Genomic DNA, 17645 nt, shown 5'->3' with positions numbered 1-17645 from the left:
CAGTTAGTGAACTCTGTCGACGAACCATGAGACGTTTTTTAAAATTACTGGAATAGCGCTTTGAACGCGTATTCTCATTTTCCAGCAGGCAAGATTTTCTTTGTAACAGTCATGTTAACACTCAAAAGTTGTTATTTCTTTTACTGTAGCTTCGAATTTTTCTATTCGTCGGTCGCACTTCTTACAAAGGATATGCGGCCCTACAGACAGATTGTGCATTTTCCGAAACAAGGCTGTAATAACCGCCATTGCACACAACACCAGCTTCACATAACCGACACGACAACGAAGACTTTGAATTGGGAACCTTTTTCACGGGAGTTGTTTTAACTCCAGCAAACGCCATCAACAAATACCGCCACTTGACACCTCTTTGTGGCACAATGCAGACATAATGTTAATCTTTTCAATGACCTTTTGATTTCTTCAGGTACATTTTATTGGTGAATATATTTGGTTCCAAGTATACAAAGTGAAAATGTAATTGATGATACAACAATTTGAACCGCAGGTATGAATTATTTTAAAGTAAATTTAAAGGTAGGAATCTATGTGTTATGCACCTATCAAAATGAATGTTAAGACACTGGGGGCAGGAGGCCGGGCATTGAGGCAGGGGATTTGACAGCAATTGTTTGCCCATAGTGGGGACTTTTGACCATGTTAATGGACTTCTTACAATATTTTATTGAAGTTTAGTGACTTTTTTTAACATTCACAAATGCCCTGGGGTTGGGCATTTAAACAGAAATTCTCAGCTGCATTACAGACTAGTCGATGTCAGGGCATCCTTTAAGTTTAGTTTTCCACATTATTATGATATTTGGCTTGGACAGAAAAATGATATTATATTGAGAAAAAGGGTCTTATTCCTTGCTTTGGGCTTTGGTAAAAAGTTCCTATCATGACATAACAAAAGCTGTGGGAATATTATCTAGGTATTTCGACTAATTCTGCACTTGGAGCTGACAATGTTTCCATTCTGGTGTGGCCCATAACTTTTTGTTTGTTTGTCTTCATAATTTGGTGGGGTGGGATTGGGAGATAATACATTTTGGATGTAGAGTCCATATTTTGTTTTGTGTTGGGGTGGGGTGGGGTGGGGTGGGGTGGGGGGAGGTATTACATTTTGAATGTAGAGCCCATATTTTGTTTGTGGTGGGTGGGGTGGGAGAAGTATTGAATTTTGGAGCCTATTTTATGTTTTGGGGTGGGGTGGGGGAGGTATTGCATTTTGAATGAGAGCCCATATGTTGTGTGGTGGGGTTGGGGAGGTATTAGTGGGGTGGGATGGAGAAGGTAGATAGTAGTTGAGCTTAATTTTGGTGAATACATGTATGTAAAGGTGGAATATACAGGACTTTAGACTGGTGCAGGTGGTATGGTGACCAAATGGGTATCAATATTCTGGATCAAAAGGTTTGGGTTCTGTCCTGCACAGGGTTCAGGATTGTTAACTGCCACCGTGCCTCCTTTCACTCTGGAAGGGTAAATTCTCTATTTAACCTGAATAAAACAAAGTAGCTTCAGATAAATTAGGTACAAACAGTTTTGAAGTACATGTAAATTGACACCTAGTCTTCCTGTTGCCATACCACATTGGCCCTGGGAATTCCAGCAAGCACCGCAGTTAGCACTAACTGATGTAGGGCATTACATGCTACAGCTGTACTATCTATATTGGTATCCAGGTGCTTTTAACCAAAGATCTGTTCTTTATTTATATCACACCATTTTCCTGGTACTTTCTTGATTTCAGAAAAAGTGGGAATGGACATGAGAGGACAGAGAATTGAGTATCTGGAGGAACATTGGTCACTGGTATGGTTGTTTACGTAAACTGGTTACTTCATATGTTGGTTACTTTTGATGGCATCTTAAAAAGTAAAGATATGTGATGCAAAAATAAATACAGCGAGTTCCGCGCTAAAAGAACAAGAAAAGAGTAGTGAAATTTGATAATTTTCCACCCTGAGTAATATCTTACAGTTACAGCATCAAGAGTCTCTGCATGCATTGCAACCCTATAATGCTGGAACTTAAATCGAACTGCATAGGCACGTAAAGGACTCCAGCTATAGCCACAGCTTTACAACCTCTGATGCTACATTGTAGATATAATATTATCCTTAATCACACGAAAGTCAGTGAGAATGAGTCTTCTCAATGAAAGCCAAATTCACTGTAGGCAAATGTTCTATGTGAAAAGACCTAATAAAGAATGGGTTGAACTGGATAAGAGTATTATGCACCAACTATTTAATTCAGTAAATTCCTTTGATGTCATACAGGTACAACTGGAGGACTAATCCTTTGTACTTTGGATTAAGATGGCAGCTGCTGCACCTTCACCTCTGGCCAGCTCCGTAGAGAAGACAAATGGTGCCAAGCTCAGCAGACTTCTCATTGATGGTGGAACAACAGTTCTGAGGACGATTTTCGATCGATATCACCCCCCAGCAAATCTGTTGGCTGATCTCCATGCAAACTATCTCACCCTGAACAATCTCTTAAGGAAGAGAGTTTTACACAGACCTCAGTGGGACCTACTGTTCCCACCCGGTGGAGCCACACCAGACTCCAACACATTTGACATAACCTTGTTATTCTTCCTTTTAACCAACATTTGTGGACTATCCCGTCCCCTATCATTTTGGCACTCTAAGCCACCCCCAAGTGACACCTCTCTCGAGGCAAACCTTGCTCGAATTAAGTTCTTCCGCAATGAGTTGTATGGTCATGCGGCAACTACCGGTGTTGACACACCAACTTTCTCTGCTCTGTGGCTGGAAATTAGTGCTGTTCTTGTTGCTCTTGGCTTACATCAGGCGGAGATTGACAGATTGAAGGCAGAGCGTTGTGGAGAGGAAGACTATATTGACGCGTTGTTGGAATGGGCTGACAGTGAAGAGGATATCAAGTCACAGCTGAAGGACTTGCATCAATCCCAGATCAAAGTACAGCAAACTGTCCAGGAAGTACACAAGACCCAACTAGAAGATCGTGAAATACTTCAGGATAGCAAACGCAAGTTAGAAGAAGTACATCGAACACAGACCAGAACACAGCAAACTGTAGATGAATTACACAAGAACCAACTACAAGATTGTGGAATACTTCAGTATGGCAAGGGCAAGCTGGAAGAAGTACATCAGTTACAGACCATAACACAAGAAACTATTGATGAAGTTCGCAAGAGCCAACTTCAAGATCGTAAAGCAATTCAAGATAGCAACATGAAGCTGCAAAAAGTGTATCAGATCGACAGAAAAACACATCAAGTTGTAACTGACGTTCGTCAAACTCAAATTGACGACAGCAGAGCAATTCAACAAATGTGTCGGAACACAGAGAAAGGTGTTGCAAGACTTCAGAAGTGTCAGCAGGAAGGCCATAAGACAGTTATAAAAAGCTTTGAAGATTTGCAACAACAGTTAAAGCAGGGAACGGAAAATTTGGAAGGACAAAGAGAAAAGCATCGAGAAGACGAAATCCTTAAGAAGCTCGCAAAGGTTGATTCCCTGAGAGACATGCAATATCACGCAGAAAGATATGTGGAGGGAACCCGTGTACCGATCTTTGCAAAAGTCGAGAGCTGGTTAAATGACAGAAGTTCCCCAAATCGTGTGATAGTGATCTCTGGGACTGCAGGGATGGGGAAGTCTGTAATCTCGGCCAAAATGTGCCAAAAGATGCTAGAAACTGGGAGGCTGGCAGGAAGCCATTTTTGTCAGCATGACAGGGCACGCCACAGGAATCCTAAGGTGATGCTACAGTCCTTAGCCAGTCACCTTGCTGATTCTTTACCAGACTACAAGAAAGCTCTCGTGGAAAAGATGTCAGGAAATCTGGGGGTAGAAATCAACGACATGGAAGTGAAAGATCTGTTTGAATTGCTTTTTGAGGAACCTCTAACCGCTTTGAATGACCCTGGTTTGACGTATCTCATGGTAATAGATGGCATAGACGAAAGTGAATACCAAGGGCGCAGTGAGCTTCTAGAGGTGATTTCTAATTACTTTAGAAAACTTCCACTTTGGATTCGATTTCTGGTGACAACACGACCTGAAATAAACATCGCAAACAGGCTTAAATGTTTGAACCCCCTGGAGCTAGACCCAAACAACGAAGAGAACTTGAAGGACATTCATCTTGTCTTTAAAGAAAGCATCGCAAACAGGTTTAAATGTTTGAACCCCTTGGAGCTGGAGCCAAACAACGAAGAGAACTTGAAGGACATTCATCTTGTCTTTGAAGAAAGCATCGAAGACATGCTTAAATGTTTGAACCCCTTGGAGCTGGAACCAAACAACGAAGAGAACTTGAAGAGCATTCAGCTTTGCTTTAAAAAGCAGCTTAGCCATGTATTGCAATCTGAATATCAAAAAAGCATTTTGCAAGCACTGGTTAAAAATTCAGAAGGAGTCATGTTATATGCTCATTACCTGATAGATTTCATAAAGGAAGAAGTACCACTTTTAATTCCTGAACTGCTGTACAGCACCATACCATCAGGTATTTCGGATGTTTACCACTCATATTTCAAGCGTCTGGAGACTGACCTACGTAAACAACTTAACATCACTGACGACCAATTTATGAACTTTCTCAGTGCGGTGGCAGCTGCAAGAGAACCATTGCCACTTGGTTTCGTTTTTAAATTGTTGTTATCAGGTAAATCGTCATCAGCTGTTCAGCGAAAAGTAAATGCGGCAATTGGTTGTGTCTCGTCACTTTTGCCTGTTCAAGACGGTCGTATTCACTTTTTTCACAAGTCGGTCAAAGACTGGTTGATTGAAAAGTCTATCTACGGACAGCACCACTTTAGTGTAGACGAAAAAGAAGGCCATCGCGTCCTTTCTCAACTTTGCATTGATGAACTTGATGATGTCAAACGAAAAGGCGTTGACACCACACAGTTGGGTAACACTACAAAGTACGCTCTACAAAACGGTGTTCAACATGTGCTGCAACTGGAAGAGGATGCTAGATTATGCAGCCTTGAAGAAGTTGTTAAGAAATATTGTTTGGAGCTAGACCTAGTGTATGCAAGACTGTGTGTGAGTGTTACAGCGGCCTCTGAAGGCATTGTTTGCGTCCAAAGCCAGGAGGGTGTGAAAACCTTGTTTGAAGAATGGCAGAGAGCCCTTGACACTTTGTTGCATCTGTTAAGGAAGCATAAAAGCACATTAACAGAGCTTCCTCACGCCATATTTCAGACCTTGTTGAATGAAGGTGGACCTGAGCTGTCTCCTGAAGCGATACGTCTTTTGAATACTAGATATTCTGAAATTCCATATATGGAATTTATGCACAAGAAAGATCTGAAAGTACTTGTTCAATCCAAGTTTGAATGTTCAGCTAAAGTAGTTTGTTTTGACGTTTCACCCCAGTTAGACTATATGGCGTGCGAGTGTCAGGATGGCACGATTCAGCTATGGTCTCTTCACACAGGCAAGCTTTTGTGGACGAAACCTGTCATAGTAACAAAAATTACGGTACTATTAAATGATCCAAATAGGATTGCTCGAACATCTTTAAGGCTGTTTCCAGGTGTAATTGCATTTTACCGTTCAGTAGTTTTTCATCCTACTGAGGACCTTGTCTTACCAGGAATCCTTAGCGATGCCTATACCTTTGATGGAGACCTGAAACCACTCTTTCCTTCAAGCAAGTGCCGTTTCTTGGTTTGTTCAATTTCTGCAGACAAGACCAAGATGTTAACTGATTGCCCAGACAATGCTAAATCAATTGTCATGTGGAGTTTGAAAGATGGGTCAGAGATTTCTAATTTCGCTTGTGATAAAAATGTTTTATCTTTTGCTTGGTCTCGCGATGAAAGACTGTTAGCAATTTCACACTCTCCTTGTTCGATTTCTTTGGTTGATGTGCTGGATGGTTTTAAAACTCTAGCAGAGATGGCAACCTCTAAAGAATGCGGAATGATAAAGTTCTCTCTTGACTGTAGATTCCTTTTTTGTATGCATTCGGTAATACATACATTTTATACGGACATTTGCGAACTGTTTCGTTTGCGCGTCAACGTGGAAAATGATTGCAACTTTTCTTTAGATGTTTTACCAGACGAACTCTATTATCACCCCTGGGAATCTGAATCATGCAATGATACTGGCTTTTTAGTAGGAGATCCGTTTTGCTCTCCCTTCAATAGAGGTCCCTATACATCGAGGCCGGAACTTGCGTTTGTACTAAATGAGCACTCGTTATTGAGAGTTTCTTATTGTAGTAGTGTCGTAGAGATGTTGGACCCTGACGAACTGACAAAAGGCAGAGGCGGATTTTCAAGGACTACTGTTAGGGAAGTCGTATTTTCATTGAATGGTGACACTCTGTATGCTGTCACTGAACAACATTCAACTCAATCAATACTTTTGGCTTGGGACATTTTAAATGAGAGCTCCAAAGCTGAGAAAAGAGTTTGTTTCAGTTATTCTGTTGGTTTCGAGAGTTTTCTTGTAGCTGTAAGAGCAGGTGTTCTATTGAGAACAACTACAGGCACCCTCGAGCTGTGGAATTTTGAGTTGTCTGAGTGCATCCGAAGTTGGACTGGCATAGGGAACATCAGACACGTAATCCCCATGTCAGAAGAACGCGTGGCCTGTGATGTACGGGACAGCAGTAAAGTGATCATTCTGGATACAACCAGTGGAGACATCGTGTCAACAATCACCATTCGTGGGCAATTTGTTGCATGTAACAGTCAATGTCAGGTGATAACCACCGAGAGAACCGGGAAATTGCAGATGCAATGTGGCGAAAATGTACTCTGGAAAATATCTAAACCCTTTAAAACGATTCCTTGCCTTCACTGCAACACATTTTCTCCTTCTGAAAAGTATTTTGTCGTTGGTGGAATACCCGAAGCAGGCTTTCGAGATTACTTAGCATCCTTTTACGTCCTTGATGCAGTTTCAGGGAGAACACTTCATACGTTATGCACATCTGGTCGCCTGCGTGCCTTTAATCCTGATTGCAAGTTTGTTAGTAACGAAGAGTGCGTTGTCAACATGAATGATGTATCCAGAGGTTATTGTCTTCAACTGTTTAACGTCAAGTCTGGTGACCTGCTAAGTAAAATTACCATGGAAAGCGTAGTTTGCAGCTTAGCAGCCTTCCCTCGTAAGCGTCTTGTTACTGTTGGCTTCCAGAATTCCAAACACGGTTTCAAACTTCTTCAGGTGAAGTTGCCGCGAGAGAAAAACAGCGTTAAGAACAAATGGTGAGCTGTTATTAAGAAACAAAGAAAACAAACTAACGCACAAAATTGTCAAGTTCCGATATAATCCGCATAGCGACGTACATGAACTTCTCATTACACCTGGTATCCGGTTTTGATCACATTTGCAAGAACTAACCCCGGGCGGTCAGTTTCGTGATACTCTTGACTAGCATCGTGAAATGTTTTCGAATGGTAAACAACACTTGTCGGATTGTTTGTCACTGTAGATTTATAAATTAGCAGAACTTTTTGTTCGGTTGTGGCCGCGTGAGTTTTGAAAAACTTTGCCGAAAGCACTGATTTGGATTATGAACTCTGATCACGCGCGCGAGTCACACCACCCCGTGACGTCATCTGTGCGTCTGTACTCTAATAGATGACAGGCATCAACCAATCACAACGCGCGCAATAGCTCGGTTATTGTCTAAACACGTGTATAATGGCCTGTTACATCAGGAGCCATACATCAATTATTTTTTGGTTTGTTATTTTCTGTGCCGCCCCATTGTACAAACTACACTGAACGGGCATGTTGTAAATACAGCTAATTGGTTTCATATTTTAATTTTACATTTCCATTTTGTAAGGGACAGGATCAAGCTTCAAGAGTGAAATTTGTAGACTGCTGGTTGGTATATCATACGAATCCGCTGACTGAACAATGCAGTCGTATCTGATCAAATATCCTAATGCCTTTTAATTTCGCTAGGATTTAATTTCGTACCGTGGCACGCCTAAAAGCCGACAAATCAAAGTATACTGCAAAATACACGAATGATTGCCATGTAGGACAAAACCATTTTAGTTGATTTGATCCAGGAATAATTACTTCAATATTTTGAAGAGAAAAGAAAAGTGAACACAGTAGCTAAAAATAACCGGGATGGGAGCAGAGAGAAGGGGAGACCGGAAGGGTGTGAACTTTGTAGGCTAAAGCAGAGCCACTTGTTCTTTAGAGGCAGTGTTTAGAAAATTGTGTCAATTACCATTCATTAAGTTGGAGCGCAATTCCAGAGTTGCAAAAAATTCCTGATGCCCTAGCAGGATGAACCTTCGTACGATTGCTTAACTTTTAAGGCTCTTAATGGCTCTTAAGGCTCTTAATGGCATGGCTCCAACTTATATTAGTAACTTAATTAAGGTTAGAAAGCACGCACGTTATTCACTGCGCAGCTCTATAAATTCAGGCACGCTTTTAGTGCACCCAGAAAGGAAAATTAAAAAGTCTTGACAGATTTGACAGATCTTTTAGTGTCATTGCGCCTACACTTTGGAATGCGCTTCCAGCTAGCCTGCGTAATATTAGTTCTATTTTTATTTTTAAATCTCGTCTTAAAACATATCTTTTTTAATTAACTTTTTTAACTCTTAGATCTTGTCAATAATGTGTATATAGTTAGTATATTTTAATATTTTTAAGTTTTAATATTGTAATGCGCTTTTGCTCATTTTATATGTTAAAAAGTGCAACATAAATTAATAAATTATTATATTATTAATTATTGCCATGTTGTGCATCTGCTAACACACAATTTAAATCTTCTTCCGAAACTGTTCGTGTTTACGCTTTTCGCGGGTTTAATTTTTACGATCACGATCCTATATCGTCACGGGAAAATGGCGAAGATTATTTTCTCGCTTAAAATAAAAGGCATTGGGATATTAAAAGATAATAACAAGAACTGTAATGCTAACAAGGCTTAGGTTGCTTATTCCAGGACTCTTCTGCTACCAATGTCTTGTACAATTCAGCCAAGCTGTCAAAGACATTGTAGATGTGCCACTGTAAAATCAGAGGTATATTATTACTTCTGGTAAAACCTTGTTTTCTTAAAAAAAGTAGGTTTTTTGTAGATAGATCTGTTAATAGACTAAGTAAAAATGTCATATGTTAGGCTGTCGACAGCCTCGTCATTTCTTTTTAAAAGATCGTGCAAGGTGCGCGGGACGGAAGAATCGCGCGTGGAGCGAGCGTGCGTGCGCTCGGGGCTAGTGAGAGAGAATGACCGTCCCTCTTCGCGTGCGATTCTTTGTTCTACCGCTCTTGACACGTTTTTCAGAGAATAACAAAGGGGCTTTCTTGTAAATATGAAATGAATTTCTCTATTTGCTAAATAGAAGTTTAAGTTTATTTGAGTCTAAATATAAAGTAGTTGCGCCATGTTCGCCGGTAGTGGCGTAAAAAAAACATATTTCGAACTCCGAAGTTGAAATAAAGATTGTTAAGATTTGGTTACATTAAATGTTAAGCGCAAATTTTAAAAATTCGAGAATGAGACGAAAAAAACCTGCGCAAAAATGTAGAAGCTGATGTTTAAATAAGAGAATGGCAACAGAGTGTTGATGCTCTCAGTATGTGAGAATATTCGTGACAATTTTGCATCCAGATGTCTTCTTGAGAAGCTGATTGAGGAACCTTTGGAGTGCTGGCAATTTCATAATTATTTTATTTTCCTTGTAGTATAAGATTAAAAATTCGTTTGGAAACGAGAACTATTCGTCTTCATTAAACAGCCTTGTAATGCTTGAAAAGACGAGTATTTTAATTTGTTTGCAAAAGAGAAGGTTGAATCTAAGTTCAAATACATTTGTCAACAGCTAAAATGACCTTGACTTTAGCATGTCCGAATTGCCGAGTTATTTTCTGATTCGAATTATGTTGTATTGTTAAGTAAAGAATAATAAACTCAGAATCCAGTGTAATGTGTACATAGAATTATTCTGTCGCTATTGTGGCAATAAGAAAGGTCATCCCTAGTTGCTTTTAATGACATGGATGAAATTCTGTTCAAAAGTTTGAACTTGTATAATATCAAAAGAAAAAACATAATGCAATTAGGCAATTTGTATAAAGAAATTGATAAATGCAATTAATATAGGCTTTATAGAACAGACGTTTGTTACGAAACGTTTCCGTACACCGAGGTTTTACAGCGACAAGCAGACCACAGGTTCACCACCCTTATGTTTGTGTGGTCACAGGCTTCTAATAAGATATAATATTCCCATTAAAGTTACGGATATTGTGAACATCAGGGTTTTCAAAGGTCAAGAATACTTCACCTTGTCTTACGCCTTTAAATCGTTACCAAAACCATGCAACAATGGGAAACAATTGAGACGTATTTTTACCCAACTTTGTTAAATATGCACAACACTAAATAATGCCTTGAGGGAATTATAAGACATTTATGAGAAATTTTGAAATGTTAAAAGCTTGTAACCACACAGACAGAAAACGGTAAGCCTGTGACATGATAAAGTATTTTTTCATGTGATATTTGAAAAATAGTCATCGTTTAGTCTAAAGCGTCGATTAAATTTTAATAAAAAAACGATAATTTTAAAAAGAAAGTATTGTATTACGTTGGTGGTCAAGTGTACTTTACCAATTTAAAGGTGATTTCATCGTCTTGGCGAATTTGATGAGCATAATCTGACGGTAATAAAGTTTATGAACCTTAATTTTATAATCTAATATAGGCTACAGCCCCCCCCCCCCCCCCCAGCGCGAAAAAAAATGGAAATATAACTTTATGTTTAAAAAGTCTAACTGATTTCTCATGTATGTTCGAATCTTCTCGCAAATTTTGTGTTACCCCGCAGTTTGATTCAGATACAATCATTTTGAAGTAAGAAAGAAATTGGCGAGGGTGACCAGAAGTTAGGATTCTCCATAGCTCGACTGTTTGCGCACGGTGAATCCAGCCTAAGGCTTGAAACAAAGCTGTTACAGATGTGATGAAGCTAGTGCTTTGACTCAAATGTTAAGTCGTTAGGGCTAGCTTAAAACTTTCAACGAAATGTTTTAACCCATTATCCTGACACACTTTTATATATCTTTCAAGTGTGGGAATGTAAATTGGCTGCCCGAAAATGTCGTGCTTTTGCCGCGCCAAACAAAATTCATAAATTAAATTAATTATTTTTATGTTAATGTATTTTATTTTGCTCGTTTCCGCGAGGAGTTACGGGTAGTCCCGAGAAACCCGAGAATAATTCTCTTTTACGGAGTATGCGCACAACCTCGTCCCCAGGGTCTTCTCCGTTTTCAGCCGCTATTTTGAAAAAAGGTGAATACCCTTAATAGTCTAGCGGGTTAGCAAAATTATCGTTACACGCCGGACAAAAGAACCAAATTTGGCACACGTAGTCTTTGAAGCATGAGCTTTAAGAAAATCCAATGCTCCAAGAACATGGATCGCGAGAAATCGACACCTTATTTGTTATCTTCGATCTGCCACTCTTGGTTTTGAAAAATTTTCCAAAACGTAACAAAACCGCCAAAAATTACTAAAAAGTATTGAAAACCATAAAATGGTGCAAAAAATTGCCCAAAAGGTGAAAATAACTGCATTAAAATTAATTTTCATCTATAAAAACACAAAAATTGCAAATTTGGTAAAACATATCTCTCAAAATGCCGTTTCCATGGCAACATCATGTCTCTGACACAACAACCTGTAATTTCAAATTATTGCCAAATATATTTTAGATAAAGTTGCAAAGTTTGGCAGTGTTTGGTTGAATGTTGAAAAAGTTAGAAACGTTCAAAGTCGGCGCAGGCACTTTCCGCCACCCTGGTCTGGATAGTGTTAAGATACCTTTTTTGTGATACTTTTATCAAATTGATGGAAAACGCACACTCCAGCTACACTTTGAGGAACAGCTTGATTTTAAGGGGCTGTTTGAACGCTATTCCTGCCTCCTCCGGAATTGCCACGCGCTGACTTAATTGCAAACTCTTTTCTTTCCACTTCCACCTTCAGGTTTTTAGTGAATAATTTATTATTCTGTCTCTGTACTCACGGCCAAAACCCCAGCCTGGTATGCAGCTCTTTGAATTTTGTTAACAAAGCATCATAAAAAACAAATTACTTCCTGTTAAAAAATAGATTTTTAAAAAAAATGTAATTGTAATCCGGTTTACTATTTACTGTTTACTGTCAATCTATCTTTAGTTTCTGAGTGTGCTGAAGAACAGCTAACTGTAACGAACTTGCTTTGTTTTAAGTAAGGAAAGGCTTCACAAAAAGGACAAATTTGTATCGCAGCCTAACAAAAGACGTTAAAAGCAGGAATTGACTTTTATTGCTCCATGCCTAAATTTCCAAAGAATTGTAATTGACTTCTCAGAAAATATGTTCCAATTCCAAACCGCGTCACCGATATGCCAGTTTACTCGCAGAGACTACCCCTTGTATATTAATGCATTGGTCAACCAGTGCAGCAACATCAAGACCAATATCCGTGTCCACTGTTCAAATTTCAATTTTGCTCTGCCCATTTTCAAGTGCGTTTAACAAACAAACTATTTCTCTGATATCCGCTTCTTTATACATGTTTATAAATGAAGTCCATCATCAATTTGTCGCTACCCTTTGCAACTACCGAAGTACTTTTTGTGCCATTCCCTTTCTTTTGATTGTTCTCATTCAACATGAGTCCCATCTTTAGAAATAAAGTTTAACTACTCATCTTTGGTTTTTGTACCGTGAAGAAGGCATTCCAGTTCTTTCATATAGGGGACTTAATTTTACTTGAGCACCAGGCCTATATTTCTCCTTTGTGCCATTCCTCGCTCTGTCTGGCACACTGCGATCCTACACTACCTCCACTCAATTGACAGTTTTCAATTCCCGCCTGAGAAATGGCAGAAAGATTTGTTCTGAATACTCTGAAAACAATTGTGTAACGTTTGGCTAGGATTGTAAATCAGGACGTTACCGTCAAACACTTCACTTTCCCGGTATCTTGCGTTACTTTGAGTAGACTCGACGTCCAAATTGTCATAATCGTATAAAAGGTGGAAAAGCGTGGTTTTTATGGGCGAAAAATATGCTAAGGTCGCCTTTACGTTGCTGGCTACTGATATACCGGCATACGTCATGCCCGCTTGCTTTGATTTAATTTGCTGACAAAAGACTTCCTCTTAATGGTCGGGTGATTGAATTGTATTGCCGTTTCCCAATCAGATTCTTTGATAGTGCGCTATTAGACGGGATGGGTTCTCCGTTAGCTCCACAACCCCTCCAGTGTTCTTGACTTTGGCTTTTTTCTGTTCGTGGGCTTGATCGATTAGGAGCACATAAAGCCGCATAGATGTTTCCTGGATGACTCATAACATGCTGAAAATGTTGGACACTAACTAACCCAGCGACTGCAATTAACGTGGTTGTCTAAAGCAAAGAAGAGGTACGTACGTTTTTTAAGATGCTTTAGGTCTCGTTCTCTGTGCGAATGTATCAATGCCAACAGAACTATTTCTGTTTCTGCACATGTTTCTGTCAAGACTGTCGTTGCGTGTCGCCATTTTTTTGTAATCTTGCCCCCAGCTTTTCGTAAACCCCTCCTGTTAATTAAGGTGCGCTTGCACTAGTTTCCTCGCCTTACAATGTTTTAGTAATGTCCGAGTAATATGCGTTGCTTCCAAAAACTAATCTGCCGATTTTTTCAAATCATTTACACAACCACTACCACGCAACAGAGCCCCAAGGGCATTCCGCAGCGTTTTCTCGATATGCAAACCTTCAGACACTATAAGGAACTTTTCCCCACACAATTGCGGCACGTTTGACCTTGTTTTGATACAGACCTCACTGGAGGTGTAAGTGCTTGTTACTTTATGCCCACTTATAGCACTGTCTCTATTCTTTCTCTCTGTATTGTTACTCTACCACTGTGATTTGTGACGTGTGCCGGTCAGTTACGCGTCACAGTTTCGTCAAATGTGTCAGAAATCTGACACACGACGCGACAATGCTCGGCAATTGAGTAGATAAAAAGCTCCCTTGGCCACTGTAAATAGCTCATGAACGTCTTTCCTATAGAAGGAAACACAAGTAACACAATCTTGAGATAGATTTGGGAAGAAAAAGAGGCCGCCACTTTGGTTTTGCTCCTAAATTAAAACACTCAAACCAGCCTTTATATTAATTAACGGCGGGGAAAAGCGCGCGCTGTGTTTGACGCGTACAGGATAGCTGTACGCGTCAGATTTGCAATTTTTTTTTACTCATCTTTTTACCCACGAATTATCGTCTTTTTAAAACATTTTGTATTTACAAGCTTGGACTACAAACTGTATCTGTAGTTAGTTCGCATTATTAACGTTCAAACCCGAACGCGTGTTTAGAAAAGCCTTTGAATCCAAATATTTTCTTACTAGCTAACGTACGGTGCGCGCGTGCGAAACAAAGTTTGCATCATCCGCGCGCAAATGCTGAAGCTTTTCATCAACCAATCAGATTGACGAACTTAACGCACTTGACTAGATGTGTACTACCGTGGTAAGTAGACATCTGGGTACGAGATTATATATCTGGCATGGTATTTTTTCCTAAACACAGTTACTACACTATAAACACCAGTCAAAAAAGAAGTTTCGAGAGCTGCGACACTACTGAAATAAAATGCATTGCATTGTATTCGCGAAACTATCATGCATCACCCCATGGACATCATTCCACACTTCAAAAGGTTCAAATTCCAGCGCCATTCCTGATTTTTTCCAGGCCCCGGGGATTCTGGGTCGGTCCCAGATCTCTGTGCGGGTTTACTTTCACATACTAATAGCTTTGCATTCTAACTTGAGGTGTTGTTTTGCTGTTTGCTGAGTTGAAAATTTCTGTAGATCTGGTTTCAGCAACAAGGTACGTTCAGGAAGATACAGTGTAAATCGTTTTTTGGGACTTTTTAACTGTAATACAAGGTTTCTATTTGTTTGTTTGAACACTGATTTCTGGATCATTAATGAGGGATGTCGAAGACTTTGCGAGACGACATGACTGCTATATTTTCTGCGAGCCCGAGACCTTTTGAGAGCCTTTTAGCCTTGCAAAAGAAATCGAGTCTCCGAGAAGGCGTCAAAGAAAAAAATCAAGACGACGAGACCCTTGAAATTTGGCTAAAATTTTGCGTGACATGCATTTTTTGAAGGACCATTCAGGCAGCTCCTGTTATTCACTTCCGCTTTGCTCGATCGAATATTGATTTCGGGTTTTTTGTGCAAAACATTTTTTGCCTTCAGTGTATTCCCAGGGGGGGTACTCTGGGATCAAAGTGACGGGGATGATCGAATGGGGGCAAAACTCAGGACCCAAAAAAATCCCTAAGTCTCCCGACATTACCCAAAAAAATCCCTGGACCAAAAAAAACGCCCAAAAAATCCCTAGTCAAATTGCCCCTTAATTGCCAAGGCCGCGCCAAGGCACTTTAGTTTGATTTTAATACCCAAAAAAATCCCCTATTTAAATCAAGTCACCCAATAAAATACCTGCCAAATTCTCCTACCCAAAAAAATCCCGGAATCGAAAATTTCGACTCCAAAAAAATCCTTCGCACATCCCTGTCACTTGGATCCCGGAGTACCCCCCCTGGGAGTGTATAATTGTCATCTGTTTCAGGTCCTGAGCTGTGAAATTCAACGTGGAAATGTAATTGACGGCGTAGTAATTCAAACTGCAGGTAGGAATTATAAATTTTAGGTACGAATCAAGCCCATGAAGTTCAGCTGCAGATTTTCCACATTTGATCGCCTTGGACAAAAAAATTAAGTCCTCTTTGCTGAAAAAAGCAAGTTTTAAATTAAAACAACTTTAGAATTGGAAAGCTATATTTATTGTTTCCAAGAGGGTAGTCGTGCAATCATTATAAAATTGTTCCTGTTAAATATAGTCACATTCTATACCAGACTTGAGCTTACATCTTCTCATACACTCAGGTCTTTGATTTTAATATTAAGTCTGGGGACAATGAGTTAGTTTTGTGATCGTCCTGATGGAACCTTCCCCACCCCCATCCTTTTGCCTGTATGTCTGACTCTGTATTTTGCATAGAAATCATTCTTAGAGCTAAAAGAATTAATATATGATATGTTTATAAGTTATCAAGATGAAATTAAAATATATATTTCTAATTACTGTTTTTTTTCTTCAGGTATTTTTCACTTGTGGTAAATATTACATCTTTGGTCCTGAGCTGTGAAATTCAAAGTTAAATAATTTGTGGTGATTCATGATGTAGTCATTCAAACTGCAGGTAGGAATTATTTTGGTAAACTTTAGGTACAAATCTGCAATTAGGCTAGATCAACCAGCAGGTTTTTCACATTTGATATTTGTCTTGGACATAGAAAACATTTCTCTCTGCTGGAAAGAGAGAATACTCTGTGAAAAAGCTGTTGTAGAATTCAAAGTGAGCGAGAGAAGACAACCTCTGTAGCAGTAGGTTTGAATCTCCCTTTATGCTGATGTCAATTGCCCAGGGGGGGGGGGGGGTACTCTGGATTGTAAATGACGGGGATGATCGAATGGAGGGAAAAACCAGAACCCAAAAAAATCCCTATGTCTTCCGACAATACCCAAAAAAAATCCCTGGACCATAAATAACTCCCCCAAAAAATCCGTTGTCAAATTACCCCAGTGAACGTCACATTTAAAATCCACAAGTCACAAGCGAAATCAAAAATACACTACAGAAAAGGGAATTCCAATAGCGATAAAGCCTGGATACACCACGGGATACTTTGCAGATTATTGTGTAACCAGTTTTTAAAATACCACATATGCATTGTAAAGCAACACCAACAACAGCAAAACATGTTCGTTTGTAGCCTTTGTACTTCATTTGCAGAAATATGCCAAGGCCACCCCAAGAAAGGCACTTTAGTTTGTCTTCACAAAAAAATCCCTATTTAAATTAATTCACCCACAAAAAAAATACTTGCCATTGGTGCTCTGGTCATCCTAGGTGAAAAGATTAGAGCAGCTCTCAATCCAAAACTTCAAATCACCTTTGTTTATAAGGCTCCTGACCTTCTTGGGGATGTAAGAGGTGCTGTGATAAGCATTCATCACATGGAATCAAATACCAACAAGTGATTGAATCAAAATTAAAACCATTCACAGAATCATTCAGAAACAAAAAAAATTCAAGTAATTGGATCAAGAACACAAACATGAACTCTGTGTTCAGTTGTATATGTTGTGGTTTAAATTTATCTTTGGTTTACAATTTTTTAAACCAAAAGAAAAAGGAAATCAAACCGGTGTGAAAATTTTTAAACCAAAGTTAAATTGAAACCACAACACAAAAATGCAATGGTTTTCGTCAAATATCACAAGCCAGTGTCTGCTGATCATTTATTAACATGTGTTACAATAGAGATAGCCAAGAAAAAGCAAACCATACTGATTCAAGCAAATTGTCACAAATACAAACTTAGCTATACATGTATAGGACCTTTCTGTGAAAATGTCAACCAATTTCAGTGGTCAAACAACCAAAATTATGGCATTCAGTAGATATTGATTTATTCCCACAGTGACAACTACCGTATTTATTCGATTAAACGCTGTGGCGCTTATTAATTTTTTTTGTGATTCGAGGGCGACCTTTGAATTTT

The 17645-nt window shown here is 39.3% G+C and overlaps 1 protein-coding gene across 4 annotated transcripts in view; it reads left to right on the top strand.

The window, feature by feature from the left end:
• The window catches only part of LOC144659655 (uncharacterized), a 47497-nt gene that overhangs the window by 16248 nt on the left and 13604 nt on the right, over nucleotides 1-17645 (top strand). For 2 of the 4 annotated variants that reach the window (XM_078520143.1, XM_078520144.1), the window contains exon 3: nucleotides 16178-16279. Coding sequence is in view for 1 of the 4 variants with exons in the window: in XM_078520141.1 (XP_078376267.1) it covers nucleotides 2331-7053 (4723 nt within the window). In the remaining 3 variants the exon portion in view is untranslated. Of the gene's footprint in view, nucleotides 1-430; nucleotides 512-1759; nucleotides 1822-2291; nucleotides 7054-14871; nucleotides 14893-15645; nucleotides 15707-16177; nucleotides 16280-17645 lie in introns of those variants that run through there. The other 2 variants (XM_078520141.1, XM_078520145.1) reach the window with 2 other exon arrangements.

The sequence above is a fragment of the Oculina patagonica genome, chromosome 7, assembly GCF_052425735.1.
Source record: "Oculina patagonica isolate OP01 chromosome 7, crgOcupat, whole genome shotgun sequence".
Classification (NCBI taxonomy): Eukaryota; Metazoa; Cnidaria; class Anthozoa; order Scleractinia; family Oculinidae; genus Oculina; species Oculina patagonica.
Note: the sequence above shows the minus strand (reverse complement) of the source record. Positions and strands in the feature narration are given on the sequence as shown.